A 19,696-nucleotide genomic window follows, 5' to 3' on the forward strand; every position below is an offset into this window, starting at 1 on the left:
ACTGGAAACCTTGTTTTACTGTATAGGCTATTTCACACATATCTTTAATATAGGACAAACTCAGACATACATGTCTTAAATTTTAAAAAAAAACTAGCAGTTCTCCCAAATGCAACCAAAATGTTGCATATAATCTGTAAACAAATGAGTAGCCTGACACTCAGTCTGAATTTTCATTTCGTTTCACTTCAGGACATTAATGGTAGTGATTCAGGGCTGGAGACAGGCTAAATGAGTAGGTGAAATACATCAAACTATATCTGCTTTTCTTATACTTTGTTATACATTGTTTTTCCTTCATTTGCCCCAGGACCGCTTGGCAAAACACCTAACAGCAAAGTAAGTATGGTTTATGTAATAAGACTTAAAACACTCAAAATCAGGTTGAAAAGGTTTATTTCTGAAGGCAGAAACCATGTTACTCATCCATCATTCACAGTTTAGGCTGATGTCATTTTGTACGTGCCTACTACTAATTGTAGTCTAAAGTTATAAGTAAATGCTGTAGATTGTTTATCTGACAGACAAAGAAAGGCCTCTTAAACGGCACATACAAGACATCTCACCAAAAAAAAAATGAAGTTATGAAATTATGATCACAAAAAAAAAGCTGTACAAGAAAAACATATAGATTTTAGAGGATGTAACGAGAAGGTCTGATAGAATAACAAAAACAAAAAACACATTCACATCATCCTACAATGAAGGACATCCGTGGATTGATTTTTGAAAAGTTGGCACTAGGGTTGTCCCGATCCGATCACGTGATCGGAAATCAGGGCCCCATTTTCACAAAAAAAAAAGATCGGGACATCCCTAGTATCAATATTATATCCATATGATATTATTAGACTGGATATTGTCTGTAATTTTGGATATTGTACTATTGTGTTCTATAAAAATATAAATATCGTATCGGTAAAAAATTAAAAATCGTTATCAGCAGATACTCAAAATCAAATGATCGGAATCGGATCAGGAGCAAAATAACGTAATCGGGACATCCCTAGTTGGCACCAAACATATTTGCCTGTCGTAGTTGAGTTATATTAGAAAAACACTTTAACCTGCACAAATGACCCAATGCAATGCTTGAACTGACTTGTGAATAGTATCCCGAAAATTATGAACTGCAGTAGGAGTTACTCCTTACTCTCATGTTGAAATGAAGTGGCTGGTGAGGCGACACAGTGCAAATGCAAACAAACGTGCCACAAAGATCCGTTTTTCTTTTGAGACGATGACAAAGGTTATCATGACACTCAGCCAGAGAATAACAACTATAGAGATACAAATAAATTATGTCATCGACATACAGAAACAAACTATATGATATAAACAGTATTCTCAGTAAAAAAAATAACTGAAAATGAGAATTTAGCACCATTCATTTGAAGGCCAGATCATCTTTCCCAGTTCTCTGATCCTCCTCTCTCAGATTCTCAGGTTAACACATGAAAGGTAACATCTATAAAGCTTTTACCATCCCTCAATCTGGCTAACCCACCGTTGTGTCGTGAAGAAATCTTCTAATCTCATTTCAACTTTGTTTCTTTGTAAATGAACGGCCTACTAATAAATAAGGAACGGTAATGCATAAACCCCCCCCGATCATTACCTCCATCTATCCATTCATGTGTTTGTGTACTTGTGTACAGTGAGTTCCATGCTGGCCTTAAAGGTCGGATATGAAGAGACCACAGGTAAAGATAGACTGTTTGTGCTGGGATCCACCACAGGAGAGACACAAACATCATCTCCATTCCTCCTCCCATCGTTCGCACATCCCTCCACTGCAGCATCACAGTCCATCCCTCCATCTGTGTGGGACTCGTCTTTCATCTTTCGGGCAGAACTATTCCTATGTCCACCTCTGCGTTTGTCCCACTCTCCTACGTCTAGCAGAGAGACACCTCCTACTCCTCCTCTCCTCCCGTTAGCTCTCAATCTCTCCTCCGCCTTCTCCCCGTCATCTCCCAGGCTGCTGTGGGAGGAGGAGGGGTGGCGGAAGCCGACGGTGGGACGAGGGAAGAGACCCACGGCAGGAATCTCCTCCACCCCAGAAACAAAAAGCAGGAGGTCCTGGAGAGATACAGAACTCCTACCAACTGTGAAGAGAAGAGTTCATGTGAAGTAGGCCTGGGCAATAAACCGGAAATATATCAAAACAGAAATTTTGAAATTCTAACAGACTTAATCTTGCTCTAGTAGATTACTCGGATAATCAAAAAGCATGTTATTTCATTATATTAAAATGTCTTATATATATCGAATCAATATGGAAGAATTTGAATAGAATTATTTTTATAAATCAACTAAATCGATTAGTCTGATTAACCTAACCCTGCATTATACTTTGTAGTAAAGTCATACAAAAATGGGGGAAATAGGTGATTAATTGTAATTGAGATCAAAGTTTGAAATAATGGTGATATTTGAAGTCGTATCTCTCAGTACTAATGTGATTTGTTTTTTACCTTCACACTCCAGGAGAAAGTGTCTCCAGTAGCTGAAGACAGCCGTCTCTCTCTCCGCCCTGTCTGTCTGCGTGGAGAAGTTGACAGTGAAGAGCCACTTTGTGTTGTGAGCCGTCAGTTTATCTGCTGGACTGCAGAACGTTGCATAGAACACAGCTGGAAACAGCTGGACCTGATTGAACACACCCAGAGTGCACAGACCCTCACGGAGCCTAGGGACAGAAAGAAAAATGACAGTCATTTTCAGTTTGAACTTTACTGTGAAGTCCTGTTGTGTTTCAGAAACAATAAAGTGCATGTCAGTCAGCATAGCAAACACACACACACACACACACACACACTCACTCGTGTGTTTGAATTATATTCTTGTGAGGACATCAACATTTTAGGACAGTGATTTTATGAATCAATTAGCAGATAGCAGCGACAAACTGTCAGCTTGTGGTTATTTATATTATATTATTTATTATGTGCACGACACAAAGTATAAATCAGGTATAACTCAGACGATATCCCCTAAAACTAAACTCTAAGTGCTATATTTTGCGCCACCCCTTACCCCTAAACTTATTTGCCATGTTTTACCATTTGAAAAACATTTAAAAATATAACTATTTAAAAAATGTTTTTCAAGATAGTAAAATATGGCAAAGAAGTTTAGGGATAAAGGGAAAGGCGCACCCAAGATAGGGCCACACATGTCTAATCCTAAACCCAAACTGAATTATTTCTTAATAGTAACTAAAACAAATCGAACCATAAAAATAACAATGATATATTTGTAAGGACCAGGAAAATGTGCTCAATGTCTATTTCTCACACTTTTCTATACTTGTGGGGACCTCACAAGTATAGTAATACAATCTCTCTCACACACACACACACACACACACACACACACACACACACACACACACACACACACACACACACACACACACACACACACACACACACACACACACACACACACACACACACACACACACACACACACACACACACACACACACACACACACACACACACACACACACACACACACACACACACACACACACACACACACACACACACACACACACACACACACACACACACCTCTGCAGTGGTAGCTGCATCCTGGTGATCATGGTGAAGTTCACGAGATCTTCTACCAGAGCCTCTTTGTCATCCAGGCTGCTGATTTCTCGCCGACAGCCGGCCACCTCCAGGAACTGCCGACACGATGCTACGGCCTCCTTCAGGTCCTCCAGTGACCCCGCCTCTGCTATCTACAAGACAGTCAGCCAATCAAACGGACATTCCATCAATACCACGTTCAAACAAACAGCCGTACAGTACAGCTAGTCTGTAGTCTGTCAGATAACTAGCCAGTCGGTCGGCCGTACACTCGTACAGCTAATCTATCGGATCAGTGGTTCTCAAAGTGGGGTCCAGGCAGGCACCCCCACACGGTTTCCAGGGGGTCCCCAAGATAAATTAGTTCAATATGTATCATTATCAGTTTAACCACTTTGGCTAATTTTGAAAGAATTGGGAAAATAAATCCTTGAAAAGAACATCTTTTCATATGTGGGGTCTGTGGCCTAAAACATATCAATCAGGGGTCTCCGATATGAAATGTTTGAGAACCACGGTATCGGATAACTAGCCAGTTAAGATAGGCAAACAATTCCAGTCAGTTGACCAGTCAGTGAGTCAAGCCATACTTGAAAGCTGCGGGTGTTAACAATTGCAGAAATAGTAGTGAACGATACATATCGTCTGTCGGATGGAAACCGGTACTTTTCAGGGTTCAAATTCAAAAACGGCGAAAGTCGCAGATCTACAAGCTCAAAATGTGCCGATTCAGGCAGCATTCTGCTACTCTGGATACTTCTGTGTGACGCTGTAGTATGATCAACTGGGGCATTAATTTACGGGTAAAACAGAAAAGGTGAGAATACCGTCGATGGCCGGGTTTCTGCCTGACGGCAACGATTGGCTGTAGAATGACTCACCATGTTGACCTGCCGTGTGCAGTGTGTGTCGTGCGTCATGTGTGTGTGCGTGAGCGGAGAGTCTCTGGGGTGGTTGAACAGGCACTGGAACAGAGCCGGGGAGAAGAACCGGACAGGAGGTCCTCCATGGACCAGAGCCAACGCCAGGAGACAGCCTACGTCATAGTACAGGTCCTCGCGGAGAGCTGCTTGGACAGACACACAGATTAGCATAATCATCACTTTACTAATCACTAGGTTTGTCACAGTGGGACCAGGGCTGGACAATATAGATAAAATCAAATATCATATTTTATTTTACCAAATACCTTGAGCTATATTGATACTTTGACATATTGTGACATTTATTCATTTGATGTACAGAAGTAACAAAAAGCATTAGATCTACAACGCATCGTGATAGCCAAGTCTCATATCACAATATCAATATAATACATGTATATATTTATTGGTCAGCCCTAGGAATATATTCCCGCTGGTGCAAATTCTTCCCAGAACACCTTCAACAGGGCCAGGGGTAACGGTATTTTGCACTCGGTACACTTTCCACGCTGTCCTTCTCCTCCCATGTTGATCAATGACGTGAGAGTAAAGCCTGATTTAAGTACTTTGACAGTGTTGTTGCCAAAAGTAGCCGATCTACAAAGCATCACATATTATTGATCACAAAAGGTGTTAAATATTAATGGTTTTGATGCTCTGTGAATTCGCCGGCCTTTATTGAAAACAGTATAAACACTCATAAATGTCCAAATTACGGTACAGAAGATTGCACCGCCGCTGCTAAAACCACCCACAAAGAAAACCCTACTACAGTTTCTACAAACCACATACATACAGTTACTGAGGCAGACAGCCGTGTCAAGATACACGCTCTCAGACTGAACATCAATTATACATATAGTACACACACAGTCACACACACAGTCTAGACATACCCTGGGCATCCAGCGCCAGGTTTTTGTGTCTGTCTGGACCTTCGAACACAGGACACTTCTGGATCTGTTCTACCAACAGCTTCAGGAAGTAACGCCTGGGCACATCATCACCGCCGAAAGGGGTGCTGGGAAACGGAGTCCTGTGGCTGCCTTTGAACCTTAATACAGAAGTCGGCGAGTTATTGACAAAGAAAACACCACAACATACATGACTGGACAGGAAGAATCGGGAAACAATCTTCTCACAGCAGAAAAGGACCACAATGAAAATAAGCTCTTGCGCGTGTTTGTTTCATTCTTTTGACAGATACAGTAGTATGTGCAAAAATATATGTTCAAATTGTCCATGCATGTGCATTTTTGTCAATAAAAACATCAGTCTGGCAATCAATCAATCAAGGCAAGTGTAAGGCTGCAACAATTATCGGTAACCCTTCATTTTACGGTACGGTAATTACCAAGTAACTACCAGGTAATTACCTGGTAATAATAGGTAAGTACCTGGTATTACCTGGTAACAACCAGGTAGTAGTTATAAGTATTTACCCATTAATTACCTGGTAATTACATGGTAACTTCCAGATACATTACTCAGTAATTACTATGTAATTACCAAGTATTACCCAGTATGTATAACTATTTACTGTATAATCTCCTGGTAATTATATGGAACTTACCATGCTAAATGACACACTGGTTGCCAGGTAATTACCAAGTATGTTCCTGACAATTACCAGGTATTTATACGTTTTTACTATGTAATTACCAGCTAACTACCCGGTATTTATAAGTATTTACTCTGCAACCAGGCACGATACCCTGGTTGCAGGTACTATAGGTATGTAGGTATACTATAGGTATACCAAGTATTTTCAACAACTACCAGGTATTTACTCTGCTACCAGGCAAGTTACCCAGTAGGTACTAGGTCATTACCAAGTATTTTCCTGACAACTACCAGGTAATAACATGGTAACTGTATTCACTGTGTTTACATGGGTACTACCCATGAAACACGTGGGTAGTAGCCTACCAGGAAATTACCAGTTGTTACTAGGTAATTTCCTGACAACTACCATGTAATTACCTGATAAGTACCCAGTAAGGAACAGTACAGTTCCTCCTTTCTTACTGGATACCTATCAGGTAATTACATGGTAGTTGTCAGGAAATTACCTAGTAACAACTGGTCATTTCCTGGTAGGCTACCCATGCGTTTACATGGGTAGTACCCATGTAAACACAGTGATTACAGTTACCATGTAATTACCTGGTAGTTGTCAGGAAAATTACCAGTTGTTACTAGGTAATTTCCTGACAACTACCATGTAATTACCTGATAGGTATCCAGTAAGAAAGGAGGAACTGTACTGTGAAAGGAAGTGTGCTCTATTTCCATGATATTACCATGTACCTACCTGGTAATTGTAGATTATAATCCTCCCCATTACCCATCAGGGTGTATTTTGAACTTTGAACTTTGAACTGGCAATAACTGTTAATTACCAGGTATTTACTGTGTAAATTAACAGGTAAAACCAAGCAAGTTACCGTGTAAGAAAGGTGAAATTGTACTGTGAAAGGAAGCGTGGTTTGTTACAGTGAAAGTACAGGGTAATATTATGGAAACAAACCACGCTTCCTTTCACAGTACAGTTCCACCTTTCTTACACGGTAACTTGCTTGGTTTTACCTGTTCATTTACACAGTAAATAATTGGTAATTAACAGTTATTGCCAGTTCAAAATTCAAAGTTCAAAGTTCAAAGTTCAAAATACAAAAAATACGTTTACATGGGTACTACCCATGGCAATAACTGTTAATTACCAGGTATTTACTGTGTAAATTAACAGGTAAAACCTTGCAAGTTACAGTGTAAGAAAGGTGGAACTGTACTGTGAAAGGAAGTGTGGTTTGTTACAGTGAAAGTACAGGGTAATATTATGGAAACAAACCACGCTTCCTTTCACAGTACAGTTCCACCTTTCTTACACGGTAACTTGCAAGGTTTTACCTGTTAATTTACACAGCAAATACCTGGTAATTAACAGTTATTGCCATGGGTAGTACCCATGTAAACGTATTTTTTGTATTTTGAACTTTGAACTTTGAACTTTGAACTTTGAATTTTGAACTGGCAATAACTGTTAATTACCAATTATTTACTGTGTAAACTAACAGGTAAAACCCTGTACTTTCACTGTAACAAACCACGCTTCCTTTCACAGTACAATTCCACCTTTCTTACACGGTAACTTGCTTGGTTTTACCTGTTAATTTACACAGTAAATACCTGGTAATTAACAGTTATTGCCAGTTCAAAATTCAAAGTTCAAAGTTCAAAATACACCCTGATGGGTAATGGGGAGGATTATAATCTACAATTACCAGGTAGGTACATGGTAATATCATGGAAATAGAGCACACTTCCTTTCACAGTACAGTTCCTCCTTTCTTACTGGATACCTATCAGGTAATTACATGGTAGTTGTCAGGAAATTACCTAGTAACAACTGGTAATTTTCCTGACAACTACCAGGTAATTACATGGTAACTGTAATCACTGTGTTTACATGGGTACTACCCATGTAAACGCATGGGTAGCCTACCAGGAAATGACAGGTAATTACATGGTAGTTGTCAGGAAATTACCTAGTAACAACTGGTAATTCCCTGGTAGGCTACTGCCCACGTGTTTCATGGGTAGTACCCATGTAAACACAGTGAATACAGTTACCATGTTATTACCTGGTAGTTGTCAGGAAAATACTTGGTAATGACCTAGTACCTACTGGGTAACTTGCCTGGTAGCAGAGTAAATACCTGGTAGTTGTTGAAAATACTATACCTATAGTACCTACATACCTATAGTACCTGCAACCAGGGTATCGTGCCTGGTTGCAGAGTAAATACTTATAAATACCGGGTAGTTAGCTGGTAATTACATAGTAAAAACGTATAAATACCTGGTAATTGTCAGGAACATACTTGGTAATTACCTGGCAACCAGTGTGTCATTTAGCATGGTAAGTTCCATATAATTACCAGGAGATTATACAGTAAATAGTTATACATACTGGGTAATACTTGGTAATTACATAGTAATTACTGAGTAATGTATCTGGAAGTTACCATGTAATTACCAGGTAATTAATGGGTAAATACTTATAACTACTACCTGGTTGTTACCAGGTAATACCAGGTACTTACCTATTATTACCTGGTAATTACCGTACCGTAAAATGAAGGGTTACCCAATTATCTTTATAATCAATGCATATGCCCATTGTATTTTATTATATTAATCTATGTAATTAATTTAGATCAGAACATTACCATAAAATTAGAAGAAAGAAATAGCACCGGATTGAGAATTAGAATCATCAATGTTAGCAGTCAAAACCATAACTGTTCATGCTTTTAACATCTTGGTGAAGTTGGAAATTCAAATAGCACATTGTTCAGTTACAAACATTTCATGTTATTAAATTCTCTTTTGATTGATTAATCCACTACTTAATGAATCGTTTCACCCTTAGTTGAGTATATAGTCCTGTACAGACATGGGATCAGGTAGGATTTTGTTGCGACTTTAGGCCCGATTGCAGATCAGTGACTGGAGTGAGTTGAAAAAGGATCTCATTAAGTGTATTGTAACACTGACCTGACTGTCAGTCTGTGTGTTGGGTTGAAGTCCGGTCTCTTCAGAAGGGACAGCCCTGCAACCAGAGCCTGGTCTCCACTCACCTCTACTGGGGAACCGGGGGGGAGGGAGCAGGGGGAATGGGGGAAACGGGAAGGAGCCGGTTGTCCTTGGACTTTGGACGGGGACTGGGGGTGGATGGGACGAGGGGCATGTGGGGAAGAAGACTGGGGCTGAGAGTGGAAAGAGGTGGAGGTGAGTTGGAGGGCTAAAGATTGGAGAAGCTCTTCTGAAGTTAAAGTACTTGTAGACAGAGACGGCCTGAAAGACAAAATGGAGAGAGAGAGAGACAGAGAGAGAGAGACAGAGGGAGGGAGGGGAAGGGAAAAGATGCAGAGATCCATTTACAAAACAAAATAAAGAAACTTTATTACCAATTAAAAATGATCTAACTATTGTACACACATTATCTGATAATACTAAGAATGATAATCCTTCAGTTTTGTTTGGCTCAAAAGGGGACTATAGGTGGTGACTGTGTGACAGTGACCATGGTAAGTTTGGTGAAACCGCTTTAAACGGCCCCAAATTATAGAAAATGGTTTGGACAGAATATTTTTGAGGAGTTCTAGCCCCTCCTATGCCCAGTTTTGTGTGTAAACACAGGCAAACATTGAAGACGCAAATTTTGATTGGCCAGTGTGATTGGGTGGGAGATGTGCCATTCGTTGATAATGAGATGATGTATGATGATAAGAGCGCCCCTCACTTCACAGGGGTGTGATTTTTTGAAAGAGCAACCACCATTTGGGAAACTCCAGCACTAGCCGGTGAGAAAGCACAACACAGTAGCCGTTTTACAGTAGGCCTCTATAAAGAAAAACAATCTTTATAAATCCTTCACGGATAAGAAGAAAATTGGCTTTTTACCTCTTACAAGGGGCAGTGGAGTGAAGAGATGAGCGCTGTCGTTTGGCAAGGAGACTTCTCCTCTGACCTTTTTCGGGAGAAACACCTCCTCCTCTCTGGATGACAGAGGCTGGAACAGGACCAGTAGATTCACATTGATTGATTGATTTTATTGACTAGTTGACAACAAATATACAATCAATCATTCATCGACCGACAGTTTGATTGAGTGATGGATCTAATGACTGGTCGTGAACCAGCAAGCAACATAATAAAACAAGTAATCACAATTATAACAAATAAAATAAGCACAAAAGTTACCTTTCCCATCTACAGCCAGAGTGCATTCGTCACAAGCCCAGTCTGTAGTGTGTAGCTCCAGATCCGAACATTTCCGGTGTGTTCCTCTGGAGCCGCACAGCCTGCAGCGAACCACCGCATACCGCCTGTATAGTGTACACAATAACACAGCTGATCATGTACCAGTGCCATGGAAAATATGAAATAGCTATATCAAGATGTATCTCAATCTCATTGTTTTTAAGTTTCTGCTGTAAAATTCCTTGAGATAGTATCAGTATCCTCAGGGCAGCGTGGCGATTACTTTGATCTGACTTTACCACCCTAAAACAAGTAGATGTGAAATCCTGCTCATTGTTTTCTTTCTCATGGGACCCCCCTCATGGGAGGGAGAGAGGGGGGAGAGAGAGAGAGAGAGAGAGAGAGAGAGAGAGAGAGAGAGAGAGAGAGAGAGAGAGAGAGAGAGAGAGAGAGAGAGAGAGAGAGATGTATAAAGACACTGAACGATATGAGAGGCTTGAGGATGATGTGACGAGACGGCCAGAGAGGACACGGGCGAAGGCTTCTTGTCTTTCTAGGCTAAGATGCTACTCGCTTGGCTTGCTTCATGATCTATTCTATAATAAACATCCATTTGCATCCACCTTCTCAAGAAAAGTATAATTTCTCCATAGAACAGCACAATATTGATTCACATAATATCACCTAGACAACAGCACCACACAATGACAGCACCACCACAACACACTGATCAGTCAGACAGAAACCTGGTAAATCCGTATTTTAACTTCTTCATACTAGTGTCACACAAAAGTAGCAGAACAAATAGCCGATCTACAAGCTCACAACGCTTCGTATAGATCTGCTATTTTGGAAGGGAAAAGTAAGTAAGTCGTAGAGGCTTATTGTCGTATGAGTTTTATAAATATTGACCCAATTAAAAGTATTAACAAGAGTTTGTGACTAAATAACTATATTGGATCTATTGGAACACAGGTTATTTTTTTCCAACATTTCCTGCAAAGTAACAGTTTTGGACATTCAGGGTTTCCAGTTCCACCACCAGACAGTAATGTCATACAACATAACATACTGATCACCGACACACACACACACAACATACCCAGACTTGGCAGCGTGTGTGCGTCCGTCCGTGCAGAGGCAGATGGAAGCATCACAGTTCTGGTAGACCTCCAGCAGGTCCTCAAAAGCATGCTCCTCCAACTCCCAGGATGCATCTCTACAGGTCAGCAACACACATGAAAATACGATTAAATTAATTGAAAGTTTTATAAAGCTGTACTATAATGTGTAGCATACTAGCAAGTTTTTGTTTAAAATGATTTGTTTTTTTCCTTTTGTTTTGTAGTTACATTTCTATATTCTAATACACTAATCATTGCAATAGTGTTGGTCCAGTAACAGTGGTCTCCCCGTCTCTCCAGCACTTATAAATAAAACAGAAAATACATTTTCAGGTGGGTTACCATTTGAATCCAATTAGGAATGAGATCCCATTTATCAGCTTCAATTTTATATTGAGCCAATTCCAATTTTGTCTGCAATTCTTTTCACCACTTTCAACTCCACGTGTTTATCCTGTAAGAGTTCTCTCTCCTATTTGGATGAAATTGGTATTCCAATTTATGTTCCGTTTACTAAATAATAAAAAAGATATATATATTTTTTTTTGGGGGGGGGACCTTTTGTTATGAACAAACTCTAATAGCAATGATTCATATGGGAATATAGAACAATGTAACATTACCTTTTAACAAAACAAAATCAAATAAATCACCTGCATTGCCATTAATATACCAATACAATATAAAATATAAAAGATATATAGATATATGTATGCCATTACCTCTCAGGTATGTGTATTCCCATGCGCAGCATCTCCTGTTGGAAGCTCTCCTTGTTGTTACACAGCGTACATCGAAAGAAGAAAAGACCTGCGCTTTGGGCCTGGTGCTGCCAGACAGAAAAGAAAGCAAACAAAAACTATGTGAAATAATGTAAACTCTGTAATCCATTAACCACTTAAACTCTATACTTTTGTTTTACCAGGGTCCCGCAGGCCAAGTCTATACTATACTTAATCCGCCTTTTTTCCCAATTTAGTCTAGACCAAATTTCTCCCCCTCCCACCCCCCCAAAAAAAGAAAAATCTACACGCTCTGCTGTGTTGGCCTGTGACATGCATAGAACAGGGGGACAGTAGAGTTCACGTCGTGGTCTGATCAACTCTTGCACTCCGAAATAAAAATGCTTGTTTTAAATATTGTTCCATATGCTTCAAATTGAGACGACAGCGACAGACATTTTGGTAGTATTCACCCTTTATCAGTGTGAAACAGTGGTTGAAACAGTGACGCACACACACGCACACGCACACACACACACAGTGTTTGTCCTACCTGGACACAGTCCCTGTGGAACCAGCTGGTATGACAGGCAGGACATTTGAGGATGCTGTAGGACAGTGTGGGTTCGATGGAGTCCAGACACACAGAGCAGGACTGAGGAAGACTCAGGTCCAAAGGGGCTGAGTCTGTGGACTGCACTGGACTGTGGTCTGCACAGAAAGACCTGAGGAAGGACAGAAAGACACACAGACAGGCAGACAACACACAGGGTGTTAAGACTTTGGGCTCCATATTCGTCACCGCTAAACCCCTTATCCCTAAACTTCTTTGACTTTTTTTTTTTTTTTTTTTTACTATTTTGCAAAACATTCTCACACTCTCAACGTGTCAATGTAGATGGAGCCCTTTGTGCCATCTTTGGCACACCTGCTGACAAAGCGTTTAATCTCACTGGTGCAAATTAACATTTTCAGTTGACCTAAATTCTGATTAAGTTAACAAGTACAGATCCCTGGGGGGGTATATTTAGTTTAGTCAATGCAAATGGTTACTTTTTTTATATACGAGTACTAGAGAATAACAGTTTAAGTCCACACTACGGTAGCCATTCTACAAGCTCACACTGCGTCTGGTTGCACCGCGTTGTGAGCTTGTATATCTGCCTTTTCGGCAACGATAGACTGAGAAGTCGAATTATTATTATAACTTTGGCAGGGAGTTTTGAGTTTCCCAAACGGAATTGGATTATGAATGATGGCAACGGAGTCTTGCTGGGTAGCAAGGCAAGCAAACCATGCATGCCTTGGGTGGACGACACTGGACGTGGATTGTTGTTTCGCTGCAGCAGCTGACGGCTCCCACTTTCGACTCGGTGCAGACATGCACAGAGTTGTATTAAACCCAAATGCGATACATTTGGGTTTAATACAATGCATTATTGACAGATGCCTATGCATTGTCGAAATGTTCCCTTTCGTGCATGTAGCCTACTTATTAAGTTAACAACTGTGCTACATTATTGCATTTAGCTCCCCTCTTGTCTTTTAAAATGTAACCAAACTCTTCCACCCGTTCCACCCATGGCGCAAGTTACTATGAGCGTCAGCCCACCGTGGCCCAGTCAGTTTAGAAGGGGGGAGAAAGAAAAACAACAAAAGATAGCCTACTTGGCAGCCCTTGTGCATGCAAATTTATGTTAGTTGCAAACTACAACAAGCCGCCTTTGTTTTAAATTGTCCCCCATTCGCACGTCGGCAAAGCCGTTCACACCTACGGCTGGAGATGCGCGTTTTCAATACCGGCGGCCCCGTCTCACCGTGCTGCGCGCATCACGTGATTAAATAAAATGTGGTATCGGATTGGTGCGGGGCGTACTTGCCGATTCCGATATGACCAAATAAGGGCATATCGGAGGGCATTCCGATACAAGTATCGGTATCGGGACATGCCTAGTAATTATCCATAATGTATAAATGATGGATAAGGGGTCAGGACTAGGCCTTTTCGTGGAGGGGTCAGAATAAAATGTACACTTAAACTGTTATGTTGATCCAGAGTATTATGTTGCAGGCAGAAAGGAAACCAAGGAAAGGTAGGAAGGAGGAGTGAAGATACGAGTAAAAGGGTTTAGGGACTCTACTCCAAACAATAGGGTTCATAAAGTGTTCAGGGGAACACTAAAACAGCTTGGTAATATTGTATGTATATCATGTCTATGGAATCCCATAACCTCTGTTCAGGGGGGTTTATGAGAAACCCTGTATATCAAGTATTGTATCTTGTATGTATTGTATTTGTAGATACAGTAGACAAACACATGTTTATTAAGTTCATAGGGTGACATTTAACAGATTAGAAAATGTATATTTACACTTTGACCTTTCTGTGCTTTGTTAATTCTGTTCTTTTTTTAAATGCCTTTTTATGCCTTGTAAAGCATTTTGAACTGGGTGAAAGGTGCTATACACAAATAAAACTTTCCTTGCCTTACAGACAGACAGCCAGGTATGCATAGACAGACAGAGAGACAGTTATGCTTAATGTGTACATCATCATCAGTGGCACTAGTATAGATCAGGCGTTGGATAGTAATTTGACTTACGGGAAGAGGTCGGTGAACTGGAAGATGAAGTGCAGTTTCTTTCCACAGGGGAAGTGAATCTTCTTGTTACACGATCGAATAGAGCAGCCCACTGACGCGCCCTTCTTCTTACAAGCCGAACACGTCTACACATAATACAGAATAAAACATGATCAACTTTCTACAAGTCTTTACACATCAAACCTTTGATTTTATAGATAGATTAACGCCAGACAGACCGTCATCAACACCACAGTCTGTGTTTAATGCAATGCAGCATGTCATTTAATGTAATTAACCACTTGTCTTGAACGCTAGCGTCCTTATTCTGGACATGTCATAATAGGCAAGTATTCGGCAAAAAAAGACGATGTACAAGCTCACAGTGTGTCAAATGCTGTTGCGTTGTGAGCTTGTAGCTCGGCTGGTTTTGGCAAATAGATTGGGTGTAGAGAGAAAGTATCTGCTAAATGCCTAAATTATAACAATTAACTAAGCCAAGTTACAAAGTATAGAGCTCTGGGGGAACCCCGGTCAATGACGTATAGGATTTAAGAGGTAACAATCAGTGTAGTTTGGTTTCTGCCCGACAGCAACGAGATAGACCTAGAAACAAATCATACAAAAACAACTCAATGCACCTCTCTATATTCCTGTGTTCACTGTTGTTGTTGACTGTCGTGTGGTACTCATAATGAAAGCTGTTGTTCTGAATTTGGAAAAAAGGCTGAGTGACCTACCAGTCGAGAAGAACGCCGCACCTCCTGTTTAATGTCGTCCACGAGGAAACCACACACACCCTCATTTTCCTCCCCTTTCTGGTACACGCCACTGGACATCAGCTGCAACACACGACGTCACATACAGTACCGTGAGTACACACCTTCAGATAGCAAACACGACGTCACATACACACCTTCAGATAGCAAACACGACGTCACATACACACCTTCAGATAGCAAACACGACGTCACATACAGTACACACCTTCAGATAGCAAACACGACGTCACATACACACCTTCAGATAGCCATGTTCAACCCGGGACCCACTGATGAGCCATGAGTATATTTATTGCGAGTGGGGTAGCCAAATAATTGGCAAAACAGTAAGATATTATTGATAATATAACACTAATACAATATATGTCTTTGTGATAGGAAATAAAAGTATAAACTGCGTTAGTTCCATTGATCCAAGACAAAACACAACAGGTTGATTCTTGATCGTTACTAAACATGCTCTGAAAATGTATAGGGCTGTCAGGGTTATGACATTTTACTTGACAATCAATAGAGGGTATGCACATGCATAAAGTGAATGGCAAATCGAGTGGCAAAGTGAGTGACAAAGTGAGTTTAATGTCGTTTAACGTTGATCAGTGCAATCAAATGCAACTTTTCCGTTCGGATGTAGTTTTTTGTGACACAATTTGAATTGTGACAGGCCTTGCAGCCCACCAATTTGACCACTTAACACACACACACACTTACCAGACAGAAGTAATGGACAGTGAGTTTGTGCTCTTTCAGAGTCACCTTCTCGCCATACCGGTCAGGGTCATCGTCACTGTGCTTGCAGAGAACACAGCCTACAGAAAGAGTGCAATATTTAGCACGTGGATGCTGAAGTCACATCGCATGATCTGTGTCTCTCTTTCATGCAATGCAGATCGGCATTCAAATCAGTCGTTGTTGTAAATAATGAAATGTCGTTACAGTAGTAGTTACCAAACACTGGGTCGTACGTGGTGCCCGTTTTTGACTGTGAGTAAGTATCCCTTTTTGTCAGGTGAAAACCTGACATACATCTACTTATTTCCACTAGTTTGGGTCTCGAGCCAAAAGGTTTGGGAAGTACCACCGCTAGTATTGCAATAGACCCACACAGGCAGTTGCATAGATTTGTATCATGTTATGGTATGACATGATATTTGATACAAATACAGTTACATTAGATTTGTATCATGTTAAGGTATGACATCATGTAATAATGTATTTACTAAATTGTCTCTTTTACTCACAGTCCTCTGCGACCCCCGAGAGGGGAATGGAAATCTGGTTGCTGTGTCGGTCTCTCTTCCTCACCATGATTGTTGTGTAGTTTCCCTGTTAAGAAGAGACATCAGGAGGCGCATTATTCTCACAAATTATGAATACTCACTATAAATCATTAATGCTACCATTTTCTACAAAACCACCTCATGCAAATTCTGACTACTGTGAGGAGTTGCATCACCTTATCTTAGCCATAATAACTTTAATTAAAGTACGATTGTTGCTCAAATGTGAATCTCGATTTTTTTTTCCTCCACAAGAATTGAGATCACGATTCTCATTTTTTTCATGAAAATATTTATAAGTGCTGCGCTATTCCTCACGATTCTTCACAAAATGAGATTGCATAGGTGTCAAAATTTTTCGATTAATTGTGAAGCACTAACATAAATATTCCAATAGCCACCAGCAAAGGTTTCACAATAACAATGGGGTTCTGTGTTGTGGTTTAGTGGTCAGCCGTTGGAATGGGTACAGTTCAAACGAAAGTACAGGTCAATATAGCTTAAGGTCAATACAAAAACTGCTACGAGGATAAAACCAGAAAGACTTGTTTACATCAGGGTCCTCCAGTTTCAATTCATCAGGTTTTTTTCCATCTTTTTTTAATCGAGTATAACTTTTACTTTCGTATCTACGATAGCTACGAAAGTAAGTCAGACTCGATTAAAAAAAAACGTCATCATCATAATATGAATAATTGGGACGTCCAACTTCTCCAAAAAAGGTAAACAATGGTACCCGAAAGGGGCTATGGCTAATTATAGACAGTCTTCATCCAACAAGGCTATTCTCACACTAAACATCAGCCACTACTTTGGAATAAATAAACCATTAGTCTGACATGTTCAAATATACATCGTATTAACAGATCTGTGCATGAATAAGTTAACGATGATTGATGCTCTTTTGGAGCAATGATCCTGTAACCGACGCCATAAGAAAGAGGTGTACCCCCGCCGCTCACGTAGCCTACACAATAGACGAAGCTAAAGTTTAGCTATACACTAATAACGATGTTATCAAACAGAACATAAACACAAGTACAAGAATATATAAATACCCGTTGTGTGTGTAGAGTCGCGGTATTTCAATTGTAGGTCATTTCTCTTTAAATCTCACTTTTTTTGGGTGGGAAATTAAAAGCAGCTGTTTTTAAACTTCGCACTTTTTTCAAAACACCGAGAGGTACAACCTCTTCCGTTTCCGGCGGAAGTGACGTATCAAGCAGCTGGGAGTAGTCTCGCGTTGCCAGCCAGATTAGGGCCCTTTCTGAAACCAGTCCCTTGACTTGAAGTGCTCTCAGGAGGTTCCCTCGTCAGAAAGTGCCCCTCCAGCTGAAACAAGTTCCCTTGATTAGGGTGCTGGGTATACAAAACTGTTTGGAAATACACTCGCCCTCCTTGTGCAGAAACAGGAAACAGACACCATTCGTTGCCATGGTTACCATCACGCAATTGTGTTACCTGTTATTTTGTTTGTACAGTTATATTGCATTGCATCGTGTATGTTTGTGACATGTGGATTTCATTAATATGGAAAAAGGAAATACAGCGTGACTGTCAAAAATGACATGTCATATACATCCATGGTGTTTATAAATCATTGTGTTAAAAGTTGTTGTGTGGTTTCATAACTTTCATTTATAGTTTTTTCACGGTGGGGTAAATAAAGAGCCCTTGTGAACATCAGTTGGAGCATTGTCTATTCTGCATCAGATGACGATTGTTTAGGAGGAGTTTATTTATCATTTATTTGTGGTGGTTCTTACATTTGTAGGTTGCGGTTTCCATGCGGACACAGAGCAGGGCTGCACAAGGCAATCGAGTCTAGATCGGCACAGACTCGCTCTTGAGGGCTTTATAAGCCACTTCCACTCAAGGCTGCTTGGTTTCGGACGACACTTAATATGGCGCAGCCTCGCGTGAACGCGCATATCGAGGGCAAGTGTGTAGAGCGAGTGGCGAGGAGCTGGTTTCAGAAAGGGGGTAGAGCTCGACTGACTGAGTGACTGTTGCCCCTCGCAATTTACGCGAGACTCAGACTACCGTACCTAGATCCCCCCCCCATCTAGATAGCAAATGATCAATAATATAAAATCAATATGCAAAGGCAACAGGTAAAAAGGATATGCACGTGGACCCTTTAGGACGTAAATAATGCACTGATGAATTAAGAAATCAATGGACTGCATGGGACCATTTTATAAATCACCACTAGATGGCGGCAAGAGATCAGGGATTCACGCCCGATTCGTCTGAATGTATTATTTAATTTATTACATCCATCCGACAATCAAATGTAGGCCTATAATATTACAGACTAATATAATAGTCCAAATATACCACATAATACAGAAAAATATTACAATATAAAAGAATGACTCATTTTCATCCATCCATATGAAAATGTCACAGTCCCAAAAGTGTCACATACAGAAACAAATATTAAAATAGAATGGCTAAACTTCACAATGTAATGTCTGTAAAGTAGGCTAATAATATATAGACTATAGAAATTATAGTGAGAACAAGAACGAATCTGATAAAGGCCCACTATAGTCTCTGGAGATGGTTTTGAAGTTGTCTTTTGATTGAATTTATTAACAGTAAAAAACACAGAAAAGTATGGCCTCTACACTACAGTTCAATACAAGGTATGCTAAAGAGGAATTATTTTAAACCCAATAGAACTGTACTTGAATCTGTAGTGTACTGACAAGGTTTTCTTCATTTCCTGAACAATTTATGTTTGAATTTGATTTCCTGAAAAATGAACATTTTGGAGTTATGTGTTTTCTCCCTGACAGCAGAGATATATATTTATGAACAAAAACATCTCAAGAAAATACTTCCAGTATAAACTGGTCCAGTACAGCTCTGACCTGGGCCGGCTATGTTACCATGCCAACAAACTGATG

General features: G+C 40.3%; 1 protein-coding gene across 1 annotated transcript; it reads right to left on the reverse strand.

Annotated features, from left to right (window-relative positions):
- Positions 1-1,191: 1,191 nt before the first annotated feature.
- g2e3 (G2/M-phase specific E3 ubiquitin protein ligase) lies at positions 1,192-17,964 on the reverse strand. Its single transcript, XM_079527273.1, has 16 exons — positions 17,840-17,964; positions 16,743-16,827; positions 16,213-16,310; positions 15,460-15,561; positions 14,741-14,865; positions 12,691-12,862; positions 12,138-12,244; positions 11,394-11,510; positions 10,292-10,416; positions 9,992-10,100; positions 9,083-9,382; positions 5,419-5,576; positions 4,481-4,665; positions 3,579-3,751; positions 2,478-2,689; positions 1,192-2,108 (listed from the first exon to the last, which is right to left on the reverse strand). The coding sequence occupies exons 2-16, from the start codon at positions 16,807-16,809 to the stop codon at positions 1,633-1,635; spliced, it is 2,526 nt and encodes an 841-aa protein (XP_079383399.1). The 5' UTR covers positions 16,810-16,827; positions 17,840-17,964; the 3' UTR covers positions 1,192-1,632.
- Between the last annotated feature and the right edge of the window lie 1,732 nt (positions 17,965-19,696).

The sequence above is a fragment of the Electrona antarctica genome, assembly GCF_951216825.1.
Source record: "Electrona antarctica genome assembly, chromosome: 18".
Lineage (NCBI taxonomy): Eukaryota > Metazoa > Chordata > Actinopteri > Myctophiformes > Myctophidae > Electrona > Electrona antarctica.

Coding starts and splice junctions, on each gene's coding strand:
- g2e3 (XM_079527273.1), bottom strand. CDS start 16,809: ATGGTGAGGAAGAGAGACCGACACAGCAACCAGATTTCCATTCCCCTC. Junction 15,562..16,212: donor CTGTCCATTACTTCTGTCTG/GTAAGTGTGTGT, acceptor CGTGTGTTGCAG/CTGATGTCCAGTGGCGTGTA. Junction 9,383..9,991: donor TCCACTGCCCCTTGTAAGAG/GTAAAAAGCCAA, acceptor TTTGTCTTTCAG/GCCGTCTCTGTCTACAAGTA.